This window comes from Pezoporus occidentalis, unplaced genomic scaffold, assembly GCF_034315485.1.
Source record: "Pezoporus occidentalis ecotype Australia unplaced genomic scaffold, CSIRO_AGI_Poc_V1 ctg408, whole genome shotgun sequence".
Classification (NCBI taxonomy): domain Eukaryota; kingdom Metazoa; phylum Chordata; class Aves; order Psittaciformes; family Psittacidae; genus Pezoporus; species Pezoporus occidentalis.
The window spans coordinates 163,594-174,450 of NW_026915734.1; the positions used below are offsets into that span (position 1 = coordinate 163,594).

Consider the following 10,857-nt stretch of genomic DNA (forward strand, 5'->3'; position numbering starts at 1 on the left):
GGAGGATGAGGCTGATGTCAGGGGAATTTGGGAAGCGCGATGAGGCCGGTTCAGGTCAGGATTCTCCCATCCCCGCATGCAGAGCCCCTCTCACGGACACCTCTGTAAGGTCAGTGGTATAATTTATTCTAGTAAGGTTGTACCCACCGCTAGAAAGCCACCCGACCCACATCACAGCCTCACAGGTAGCCCCCTCAGCCCCATAGGAAGCCTTTGCTGCCTCCCATCCCCTCTGCACAAATTGCCCTGTTTGCCACCAGCATTTTAGCCCACTTGACCCCCGTGTCCCAGCCCCACAGCCCCTTTCAGCTGTGTCCTGCGGTCCTATGCCCACCTGCAACCCGGCTCCATGTCCCGTGTCCCCAGGCCCTGTGTCCTGGACCTCAGGTTTTGCCCTGTTCGCCAGCTCTTATCCCTGTCCTCAGCACCAGTGCATATCCCAGCTCCCTTGTCCCTCTCCCTTCAGTCCCTTATCCCTGTCCCCAGCCTGTTTCCTTCTCCCCAGCCCCATATCCCTCTTCCCACTCCTTGTGCCGGCCCCCAACCCCCTAACCCTGTTCCCATTCATTGTCCCTGACCTCAGCCTCACACCCCTCTCTTCCTTCATTGTTTCTGTCTTCAGCTCTCTATCACTGTCCCCAGCCTCATATCCCTGTTCCCATTCATTGTCCCTCTTCCTAGCCCCATGTCCTTCTCCCCAACCCCATGTCCCTGTCCCCACTCATTGTTCCTGTCCCCAGCCCCATATCCCTGTTCCTTCTTCTTGTTTCTGTCCCCAGGCTCTTATTGCTGCTCCTACTCATTGTCCCTGTCCCCAGCTCCATATCCCTGCCGCCATTCATTATCCCCCTCCTAGCCCTAAGTCCTTCTTCCCGGCCCCGTATCCCTGTCCCCATTCATTGTCCCTGTCCTCAGCCCCATATCTCTGTCTCCAGCCCCATGTCCCTGGTCCCTTTCATTGTCTCCCTCCCAGCCCCATATCCGTGCCCCCATACATTATCCTCCTCCTACCCCCATGTCCGTCTCCCCAGCTCCGTATTCCTGTCCCCATTCATTGTCCCTGACCTCAGCCTCACATCCGTCTCTTCCTTCATTGTTTCTGTCTTCAGCTCCCTATCACTGTCCCCAGCCCCATGTCCCTGTCCCCATTCATTGTCCCCCCCAGCCCCATGCCCATGTCCCCGCTCATTGTCCCTCTCCCCACTGCCCCGACCAGCGACATGATGGGGGGGGTGAGGATGTGGGTGGTATCTCCCGGGTGGGGGGGGGGGGGGGGCTGCCTCTGTCGAGTGACGCTCGTGGGGGCCAATGGTGGCGGGAGGGGGCGGGGCGGGTGACGTCATGGCCGCCGATGCGCGGCGGGGCTGCTGTGGGCGCGCGCCCCGCGGCAGCCGTGGCGGCGGCATGGTCCGGTCCGGCGGCGGGCAGCGGCTCCAGCCCGCGCTGCTCCTCCTCCTCCTGCCGCTCCTCCTGCCGCCGGGCCCCGCCGGTGAGACCCGCGGCCGGGCAGGGGGCTGGGGGGGGGGGGGGGGCAACGGCGGCCCCGGGGCACCGGGGGGTTGGGGAGGGAGGTATGGGGCGGATGGAGATGCGCGCGGGTGGGGCGCTTGGTGTTCGGGTGGTGGGGCAGGGGGAGCGAGCTTGTGATGGGAATGATGGGATACGGGACGGATGGGATGTGGAGGGTGCACGCAGTGGGGCTGGGGGCAGGGAGTGGGGTGCAGCTGGCTCTAGGGAGTGTGGGATGTGCGTGCAGTGGGACATGGAAGCTCGGTGCAAGGAGGGATGGATGGGGTGCGCACGGAGTGGGGATTGGGGCACATAAGCAACAGGGCACATTGGTGAGCCTGGTTGTGTGTGGAGCATGTGTGAGATGGGGCAGGAGGTGGGGGTACATGGGTGAGGGACGTGGAGCAAGAGGGCACAACGTGGGTGCGATGGGACACAGAAGTGCGTGTGCCGTGGGGTGTTTGCGTAACGGGGCATGAGGATGCGTGTGCAGAGGGTACCAGACGCCAATGCAATGGGGGAGTGAGGATGTGCATGGTGTGGGGCACGACGACAAGCATGTTGTAGGGCTTGGGATGCCCGAGCAGTGGGGCATGGAGATAAGTGTGCGGTGGGTCACAGAGGTGTGCGTGCCAGCAGGACGCAGTCAGTACACATGCTGCGGAACAGCCAGGGGATGGTTCATGTGCGTGGGACGTGGGCCCGGGGGACTGCAGGTGGAAGGCAGAGAACTATGTGCTTGCGATGGGGCAGAGGGGATGGACAGAGAGGGGGTTGTGTGCGTAGCAAGTTTGAGGGGGATTGCACTGGTGGAACTGTGCAAAGGTGAGGGTGCTGTGGGGCACGGGGAGCTGGCTTGGTGAAGGGCATGTGGAGGGGTACCCAGGGGATTGTAGGGGGGTCCCCGGGAGGGGGGGGACACAGCTGTGGGGGGACTGCCGGTGCCGCATGTCGGGGGCCGCGGTGGGGCCCCCGAGGGAGCTGTCCGCGGTGCTGAGCACCCGATCTGGAGCTGTCCGCGGTGCTGAACGCCCTGCACCCAGAGCGGCCCGCGGTGCTTACCCCCGGACCCTGAGCTGCCCTCGGCGCTAACCGCCCCGACACGGAGCTGTCCGCGGTGCTGACCGATCGCGCCCGGAGCTGTCCGCGGTGCTGACCGCCTGACCCAGAGCTGTCACCGGAGCTGATTGCCTGTCGCGACCTGCGATTGTGGTCCCGCGGCTTCCACCCTGCCAGAAGGGTGCTTGCTTTCTTCCTTCTTCCCCCTTCCATAGCTAGGAAATTCCTCTCCATCCTCCAGCAACCGTCCCGTGCTCTGGTCATGAGGCTGCTGGATTTCAGATTGACCTGCAGCTGCCTCCTCACTGTTTGCCCTGTGCAAGTGGGCATGGAGGAAACTGCCCAGGGACTGGGAAGCTCCAAGTGGTTCCCCCTATGGGGTTCAACACCCCATGTTCCCTTGGGTCCCTTGCCAGGTCACTGTCTGCATGTGGGGAGGGGAGCTGTGGAGTGTCGTGTTGATTCATGGTGGGGAAATTGGGATCAGGCGCTCTTGCATTGAAACAGGTATTTCATGCCTGGCTTGTGTTCTCTGGAAGCGAAGGGGAGGGGGAGCTGCCTTTGTTCCAGGCAAGGGAGCAGATGCATGTCAGTGTACAGCCAGCTGGGGCTGCACACACACAGCAAAAATACATGTGCACGCAAGCACATGCAGGCACTCCCAGCCAGGTTCATGCTGTGCAAACCAGCCCTTCTTGTCTGCTATCCCACTCCCAGCTGGACAGCTCCTTCTTGGCACATGCCTTCTCCCAGCCCATCCTCTGTTGGCATCCCACTTGCTGGCAGCTTGCGCGGAGGTGCATTTCATCCTTGGTACATCTCTGGGGAATAATGGATGGGTCTCCCAGGCATTGGGGAAGTGTGGCAATGGTAGGGTGAAGTTGCATCTGCTGTCTGGAGACCAGGACTCCCTTGCCTCTATTGTGGCAAGGAAGCCGTTGCCCCTCTGATGCTGGGGTCCTGTAAAACCCTTGAAATCAAACTGTCAGGCAGTTGGGCAAGGGGAGGTGGTCCCAATGAGTTCTGTGGGCCTGCAGGAAGTGTCTTGCAGGCATGGGGCTGTGCTCAGCAACATGCACCCATGCTTGTGGGCGTGCACGCCTCCGCATCGCCGCGCACGCAGACAGCACCCACGTGTGCATATGTGCACACATATGTGCACCATTCCTCCTCCACAAACCATGGGAGAGCTGGAAGACTCTGCAGGAAGTGCACTGCTCGCTCCTTCTTCTCTTAGCTCTAGGGTAGGACTCTGTGGTTTATGATGGGCTCTGTGCTGGTCCTCCTTGGCAGCAGAGAAGGGGAAATCTGTGTCCCTGGGGGAGCTGACCTGTTGGGCAGGGCTGGAGCTATGAGGAACAGCTCTTTATTACAGGTTAAATGCAGGGAGCAGATCTCCACTGAAGATGATGATGAGTTGAAAGAGGTGGGCTGCACCGAGGCTGAGTGTGAGCAGGTGAGGCCGAAGGTTCCTCAGGCTCCAGAAGATGAGTGCCCACAGCTTGGGGAACTGGGCTTGAGGCAATGCTGAATCAGGCGTGATGCAAACTGTGCCAAGGCTGGAGATACAGCTGGGCACAGCTGACATCAGCCCTAAGGACTCACTGAAATGGCACACCACCATCCATTCCTGCCTCCTGGTTCTGGGACATGTTCAGAGCTTGGTTTGGGAGGCATGGTGCTCCTCCCTTCCCCTAGTTCTCCACCCTACTGAGAGTCCTTTTGGTTTCCTCTACAGATGGGCTCTTTGTGACTGACTACTTCACCCGCACGCCACGCAAGCTTAGCCCTTTCCGCTCCTTTGCCAGCATTGAGCTCTTCCATTTCCACATCCCTGAGGACACAGTCATCGCTGTCTGGAACCTCATCACCTTCAAGGAGCAGGGTGGCACCTTTGGGGATCAATGCCCAGACCGTAGCATCACCGTGTGAGTAAGCAGCCTGCTCTGTCTGTTTTCTTCCTGCCTGCCTCTGCCTGCCCCTGCTGTCCTCTGCCAGGCTTTCCCCTGGAGCCTCCCAGCTCTTGTCTGCTTCTTACTTGCATGTGCACACATATGTATATGTATACACATGCGCATAGATGCAGAGGAGTACTCATTCATGCGCAAATACATGCATGCTCATTCCCCATGATTCATCTTCCACTCTTGCAGGCTCCACTCCTTTGTGAACCCCATAGATGAACAGTTTTGTTAAACACCCACCCAGGGAAGCTCACAGTCTCCAGCAAAGACATAGAATCAACTAGGCTAGAAAAGACTTAGTTGGTTCTACAAGAGGATCAAGTTCAATCATTACCCCAGGACTGCCAAGTCCACCACTAAGCCGTGTCACTAAGGCCCTTATCTACATGGTCTCAGCTTACAAATGGCCTCCCATGTTGTCTTTGAGCTTCCTAATAGCATGAAAGATAGACCCCCGACATTAAGGGCATGTTCGCCCTGCTGTGATGCCCAGCCTGCACTCTGCTAACTGCTCTCTCTCCTGCAGGTACTTCCGCTCAGGGGCTCCCTCTGTCATTAACCCACTGCACACGCACTTCCCCAGGGACACAGCCGTCCCTGGCTCCTTTGCACTGACCCTCACCTGGACCCTACCCAACCGCACCACAGGGGTTTTCAATGTCACCAGCCCACTGCCCGGGGACTGGTTCCTGGCTGCTCATCTGCCCAAAGATGAGGGCAAGATCTCTGTCAAGGTGAAGGGCTTTGGGGGGAGCATGGGGTGACAGGGCTTGCTGCAGGGTTCTGCTGGGGTCTGGCTGCTCTGGGCTGGCAGTGCCCAGGGCAGATGTCCCAAGTGGGGACAGAGCTGCATGTCCCCTTCCCCATGCTGACTGTCCTGCTGGTGCAGGGACTGTACGAGGAGTGCCAGTACCTCTTCCAGCCACAGCTTATCGTGCAGCGCCTGGTGAACATCGCCGTGCTGTACCCAGGTTATGTCACTGAGCAGACCATGGCTCCCCACAATCGCTCCTGCCTCTACAAGTGAGTGCAAGAGGGTCTCCCAAGGAGGGGGCACCCTCAGGTTGGGGAGGTGAGGGTGCTCCATCCCTCTGCCTGGCCTCCCTAGCCCCACTGGTCTATGCTGAACGGCAGGACCTGACAGTGTTTTCCTGCAGGGTGTTTGTGCCAAGCTACACATCACGAGTGCTGGTGGAGGTGCTGCGGTGCCACGGGGCTGAGGGCTGCCCGCTCTGGCTGCGTGTGAGGGCCAAGGCTCCCCCTCTGCACAACTCCACAGCACTGGACTGCCGGGAGCATGATCCCTGTCAGTTGGCGCTGGACCTGCCCTTCTGGCAGCACTGGTACTATGTGCTAGTGGAGAAACACCCTGGGGTGCCAGGCACCATCTCCTTCCAGGTCACCGTGCAGCTCACAGGTGAGGATACATGGGAAGGTGTGGGTAGTGGTCACGATCTTGTGTCTGCTTTGGTGACTGGCCCCAGCAGGGTACAGGGTTATACACAACCCTGCTGGGATGAGGACCCTGGGAGGTGTTGGGGCTGGGTTCCACATGAAAGTGTGTGATGGGCAAGAAGTGGGGGTGAGAACTAAGGAGGGGCTGGAGGAGCTGTGCAGTGCCTGGGCTGACAGCTCTTTGCCCCACAGACTGTTCCCAACCCAGCCTGGCCCGTCCACCCTTCCTGCCCTCCAGTGCTTCCATGAACATGCCCCACTCCTTTGGCTCTGCGGGCGGGATGGCGCTGGGGGACAGCCCTCCACCCACCAGCCCCAACAGCACAAAGTACCCGGTCCCCATCACCTCACCTGCTAGTGAGCGGTGCTGGCCCATCCGTCCCACACTGCGCAATGAGCTGGACACCTTCTCCGTCCACTTCTACATCTTCTTTGGACCCAACGTGTCGGTGCCGCCTGACCGCCCTGCTGTCTTTGTCATCAACCTCCTGCCGGTGCTGGACAGTGGTGGGGTGCTCAACCTGGAGCTGCGGCTCAATGTGGTGAGATGGCCATGCTGTGCCCTGGATGGGGCAGGACAGCTTGAGACGGGGACAGGCTGGGAGATGGGTGATATCAAGGCTGCAGTAGGGAAAGGAATGGGATTTGGGGTGCTCTTGGGTTATGGCTTTGAGAGCTCTTGGGTGTCAAGGAACAGATGAGTGTGCTCAAGAGCAGAGTGATAGCTTGGGTTTGGGGTGTTCTTGGGTGATGGCAGTTAGGTTAGGGCACTGATAGGTTGTGTGCTATTATGTGGGTGATGTCAGAGCAGAGGACATCCCCCATAGCCCATGGTTTAGGGTCATCTCCTCCTCTGCTCTCAGAGCTCCCTGTGTGGTGAGAACGTGACAGTGTTTGGGTGTCTGAACCATGAAGTCCCACTGACGTCCAGTGCTAACACTTCAGTGACCTGTGAAACAGGTAGGCTGGGCTGTGCATGTCCATCCTGCCATGGATGTGGGGGGGTCTCTTGCCCTCCATATGTCCGGCAAGAGGCTGGGTGGGAGATGGCAGAAACCATGGGGGCATCTGGCCCTGGGTTGCTCTGTCCCTGTCCCAGCTCTGCCCATGGGGAAGGGCTGCCCCTGCCCTGCACACATGGAGCTCTCTTGGTCCACAGAGTCCCTGGCAGGCTTCCTGCTCTCTGTCAATGCCACAGCCAGCCTCAGCCGCCTGCGGATTCCCTACCCCCAGACAGGCAGCTGGTACCTGAGCCTGCGCTCGCTCTGTGCCACGGACCATGGGTAAGAGACACTGCCTGTCCCCTCCCTGCACACCCAGAGGGGGTGTCCTACCCATGATCTTCATCCATGAGCTCTGTGGGTCCATAGGCGTGCCTGCCCCTTGCACTGCATGTCACCGCTCACGTGTTGGGTTGGGGGCTGTGTGTGAGTGCCTGCGTGGGCACGGATGGCTCTGTCTTGTGCCTGTCTGACCATCTGTGGTCCCCGCGGCTCTTTCCTCCGTCTTGCGGTTAAGAAGCGCCTGTCAGCTTGTGAACGCCATGCATCTGTTGGTGCCTGCCCGTCTCCGGCAGTGCCCATCTGTACCCATACATGGGAGGGGATGGGGCTGTCACTGCGAGGATGGGGCTTGGCTGTGCGGGTGAGGGGCAGCTGCTGCCCCCCTGCTCTGCTCAGCATCTCCAAGGACCGCTTCTGTGTCTGGGGTATGACACCATGCTCCTGGCATGGGTGTCTGCCTGAGAACCCTGTGGAGAAGGGGGGCTGTTGTGCACTTGTGTCTGTACGTACAAGAGTGATGTGGGGTCTGTGCCATGCAGATGGTTCTGTGTGCATGTTCAGTGAATGCATGCACACAGCATAGGATGTTTGATGCATGTGGATGGTGCTGCGTGCACGTTTGGTGCATGCATGCAGACAACATTGCATGAAGGTTTGGATGCATACATGCAGACAGCTCTGTGTGTGAGCTCAGGTTTGTGCAAGCAGACAAGGCCGTGTATGTTCTATGTGCACAGTGTGCAGATTTGACTGTGTGAGCACATGCATGGACAGACACACATGCAGATGCATCCCACACGTGAGCAGACAGCACTGTGTGCATGTTTGTGCATGTTGGGGTGCCTATGTGCGTGCAGGCAGCAGTCAGTGTGTGTTGTTGGGATGTGGGATGTCTGTGCTCCTGCGAGCTGGAGCTGCGGAGGTGCTGGAACTGTCCACAGCCCTGTGCATGGGCAGCATGGGCAGTGGGGTGCCTGCTCTGACTCTTCTGCTATGTATGTAGTTCATGCTGAGTTGCCTGTTGCATTTGGTCCTTCTCATAGTCACATAGTGACAGGCAGGCATTGCAGGGCATGCTGTTTGCACAGCAAAATACAAATGAAAAGGAGCCAGCTGAGTGTGTTGATAAAGGAAAAGTGAGTCTAAGCATGACCATGTTCCTCCTGTTTGCCCAGCTTGGTACACAGGATAGAATCACAGAATGGTTTGGGCTGGAAGGGACCTTAGAGCTCATCCGGTTCCACCCCCTGTCACAGGCAGGGACACCTTCCACTACAGCAGGCTGCCCCAAGCCCTGTCCAACCTGGCCTTGAACACTGCCAGGGATGGGGCAGCCACAGCTTCTCTGGGCACCCTGTGCCAGAGCCTCAGCACCCTCACAGGTTCACCAAAGCAGCTCATTTCCCTTAGTGTCAAGGTGAGGGCTGACCCCCTTCTCCTGCACTGCAGGTTTGAGCCCTGCACCAACGTGACAGCTGAGGTGTACCTGCGCACCTACCTCTCCCCCTGCATCAATGACTGTGGCATCTATGGCCAGTGCAAGCTGCTGCGCACCAACAACTACCTGTACGCTGCCTGCGAGTGCAAAGCTGGTGAGAGCTTCCCCGGGCACCCATAGTGCCCATTGCCCCCCATTAGTGCCCCCACACCAGCTCTCCACAAGGCTCTGGGAAGAGGCTTCCTCGCTCCTTCCCCAGCCCCTGCAAGCGCTGCAGGGCTGAAAGCAGCTCTCTCTGGCCACAGGCTGGAATGGCTGGGGCTGCACAGACAACTCCGAGGCTTTCTCCTATGGCTTCCAGCTCCTCTCCACGCTGTTGCTGTGCCTCAGCAATGTCATGTTTGTGCCTCCCGTGGCCATCGCTGTGCGCAGCCACTACCTCTTGGAAGCTGCCGTCTACATCTTCACCATGTTCTTCTCCACTGTGAGCTTGTGGTGGGGGTGGCTGTGGGGACAGGCAAGGGACTGGGGTTGTGTGGGACAGCTCTCACACCCCTTTCCATCTACACCAGTTTTACCATGCTTGTGACCAGCCCGGCATCGTGGTGTTCTGCATCATGGAATACGACGTGCTGCAGTTCTGTGACTTCCTGGGCTCCCTCATGTCTGTCTGGGTCACCGTCATCGCCATGGCCCGGCTCCAGCCCGTGGTCAAGCAGGCTAGTGTGGGGACCGGTAGCGCGAGGTGGGCTGGAGGGGACCCATCCTGATGGGTGCCCTGCTGCCCCACAGGTGCTGTACCTGCTGGGGGCCATGCTGCTCTCCATGGCTCTGCAGATGGACCGCCATGGGCTCTGGAACCTGCTAGGGCCCAGCCTTTTCGCCTTGGGGATCATGGCTGTCGCATGGGTAAGGAGACACGGTCCCTGTCCTCTTATGTCCCCACCCTGGCTGTGCTCAGCATCCTGCCCAGATGTCCGGCCCCACTCCCTTGCCAGCACCAATCCCTCCATGAACTCCACTCCTTGAGCACTGGGGGATGCGGCACAGTGGCCGTGCCTGTCCCTTTCCCATCCCTCTCTTTGTCCACTGCAGACAGCCCGCACCATCCGGCGCCGACACTGCTACCCACCGACGTGGAAGCGCTGGGTGTTCTACCTGTGTCCGGGAGCGCTGATCGCGGCGGCCGCCGTGCTGCTCTATGCCTTCGTGGAGACGGAGGAGAACTACTTCTACATCCACAGCATCTGGCACCTGCTCATCGCCGGCAGCGTCGGCTTCTTGCTGCCGCCCCGTGCCAAGCCCAGCAGGCGCCTGGGGCCGCTGCCCCGGCGCAAGGGCTGCGGGTACCAGCTCTGTGTCAATGAACAGGAGGAGCTGGGGCTGGTTGACCCGGCTGTGGCCTCCATCAACAGCATTTGTACCAGCTGATGGTGATGGCACCTGGACTCCTGCACGGACAGCAGCCCTGTGGGGCCTGGCACCTGCTCTCTTTGCCAGCCACCCCTTCCCAGGAGCACCAGGACTCCTCCGGGAGGGCACAGAGCCATTCTTGCCATCCTTTTCTTGCAATTACAGCCTGGTTGAACTTGTCTCCAGGAGTTGTTGTGGCTCAGTCCAGTGCAGAGCTGGGGTGTCTTGAGGTTGAGCTGGGGCTGTGCTCCTCTCTTTGGATGTGGCTGGTTGCAGAGTGAGGAATGGCAGTGGTCTCCGGCTCTCACTCAGGGGTCTGTAGCAAGAGCTGCTACTCTGCTGTAGGGCTGACACAGCACTGGCATAGAGCAAGGTGGCCAGTAAGAGGCGGGTGAAGCTCAGTGCTTTGGCTCGCTGCAGGCAAGCTGCAGAGCTGGAATGAGTTTTCCATGGCACTGTGCTCTCACAGGATGGCTGCAGTGCCTGACCCATGGCAGCTGTGCTCTGCCAGAGCTGCTGGGGTCCCCTCCAAGTTGGCAGGAGCATGGGGAGCCCATAGCCCTGGGGGTGACTGCCACTGGGGAGTGGTGGTAGCGCGGCTTGCCACAGCAACGCATGGGTCTGTGAGCACCATGCCTGCAAGATCCACATCCTCAGGAGCCCACAACCCCTTGGGGACAACCCACTGCCTGGAGCAGCCTCTCTTGGCGCCCCACACCTGAGTGCACCCAGCCAG

The 10,857-nt window shown here is 59.6% G+C and overlaps 1 protein-coding gene across 2 annotated transcripts; it reads left to right on the forward strand.

Moving 5' to 3' along the window:
- Positions 1–1,344: 1,344 nt before the first annotated feature.
- On the forward strand, positions 1,345–10,302 carry TMEM8B (transmembrane protein 8B). Of its 2 annotated transcripts, none has more exons than XM_062633924.1 (13): positions 1,345–1,489; positions 4,307–4,496; positions 5,059–5,266; positions 5,422–5,555; positions 5,690–5,949; positions 6,180–6,529; positions 6,851–6,947; positions 7,147–7,270; positions 8,720–8,862; positions 9,014–9,192; positions 9,281–9,427; positions 9,501–9,617; positions 9,804–10,302. In XM_062633924.1, exons 1-13 carry the CDS (start codon positions 1,405–1,407, stop codon positions 10,137–10,139), a joined length of 2,370 nt encoding a protein of 789 aa, XP_062489908.1. In that variant the 5' UTR covers positions 1,345–1,404; the 3' UTR covers positions 10,140–10,302. The 2 variants fall into 2 exon arrangements, with proteins under 2 accessions (XP_062489908.1, XP_062489909.1); XM_062633925.1 differs by lacking the exon at positions 1,345–1,489 and adding an exon at positions 1,824–1,841 and having other exon boundaries at positions 4,307–4,500.
- The last annotated feature ends 555 nt before the right edge of the window (positions 10,303–10,857 follow it).

Bases quoted from the DNA above. Each gene is read 5' to 3' on its own strand.
- TMEM8B (XM_062633924.1), top strand. From the start codon at position 1,405: ATGGTCCGGTCCGGCGGCGGGCAGCGGCTCCAGCCCGCGCTGCTCCTC. The intron at 4,497-5,058 runs GTGAGTAAGCAG...TCTCTCCTGCAG, and splicing joins CCAGACCGTAGCATCACCGT to GTACTTCCGCTCAGGGGCTC. The intron at 9,428-9,500 runs GCTAGTGTGGGG...GCTGCCCCACAG, and splicing joins TCCAGCCCGTGGTCAAGCAG to GTGCTGTACCTGCTGGGGGC.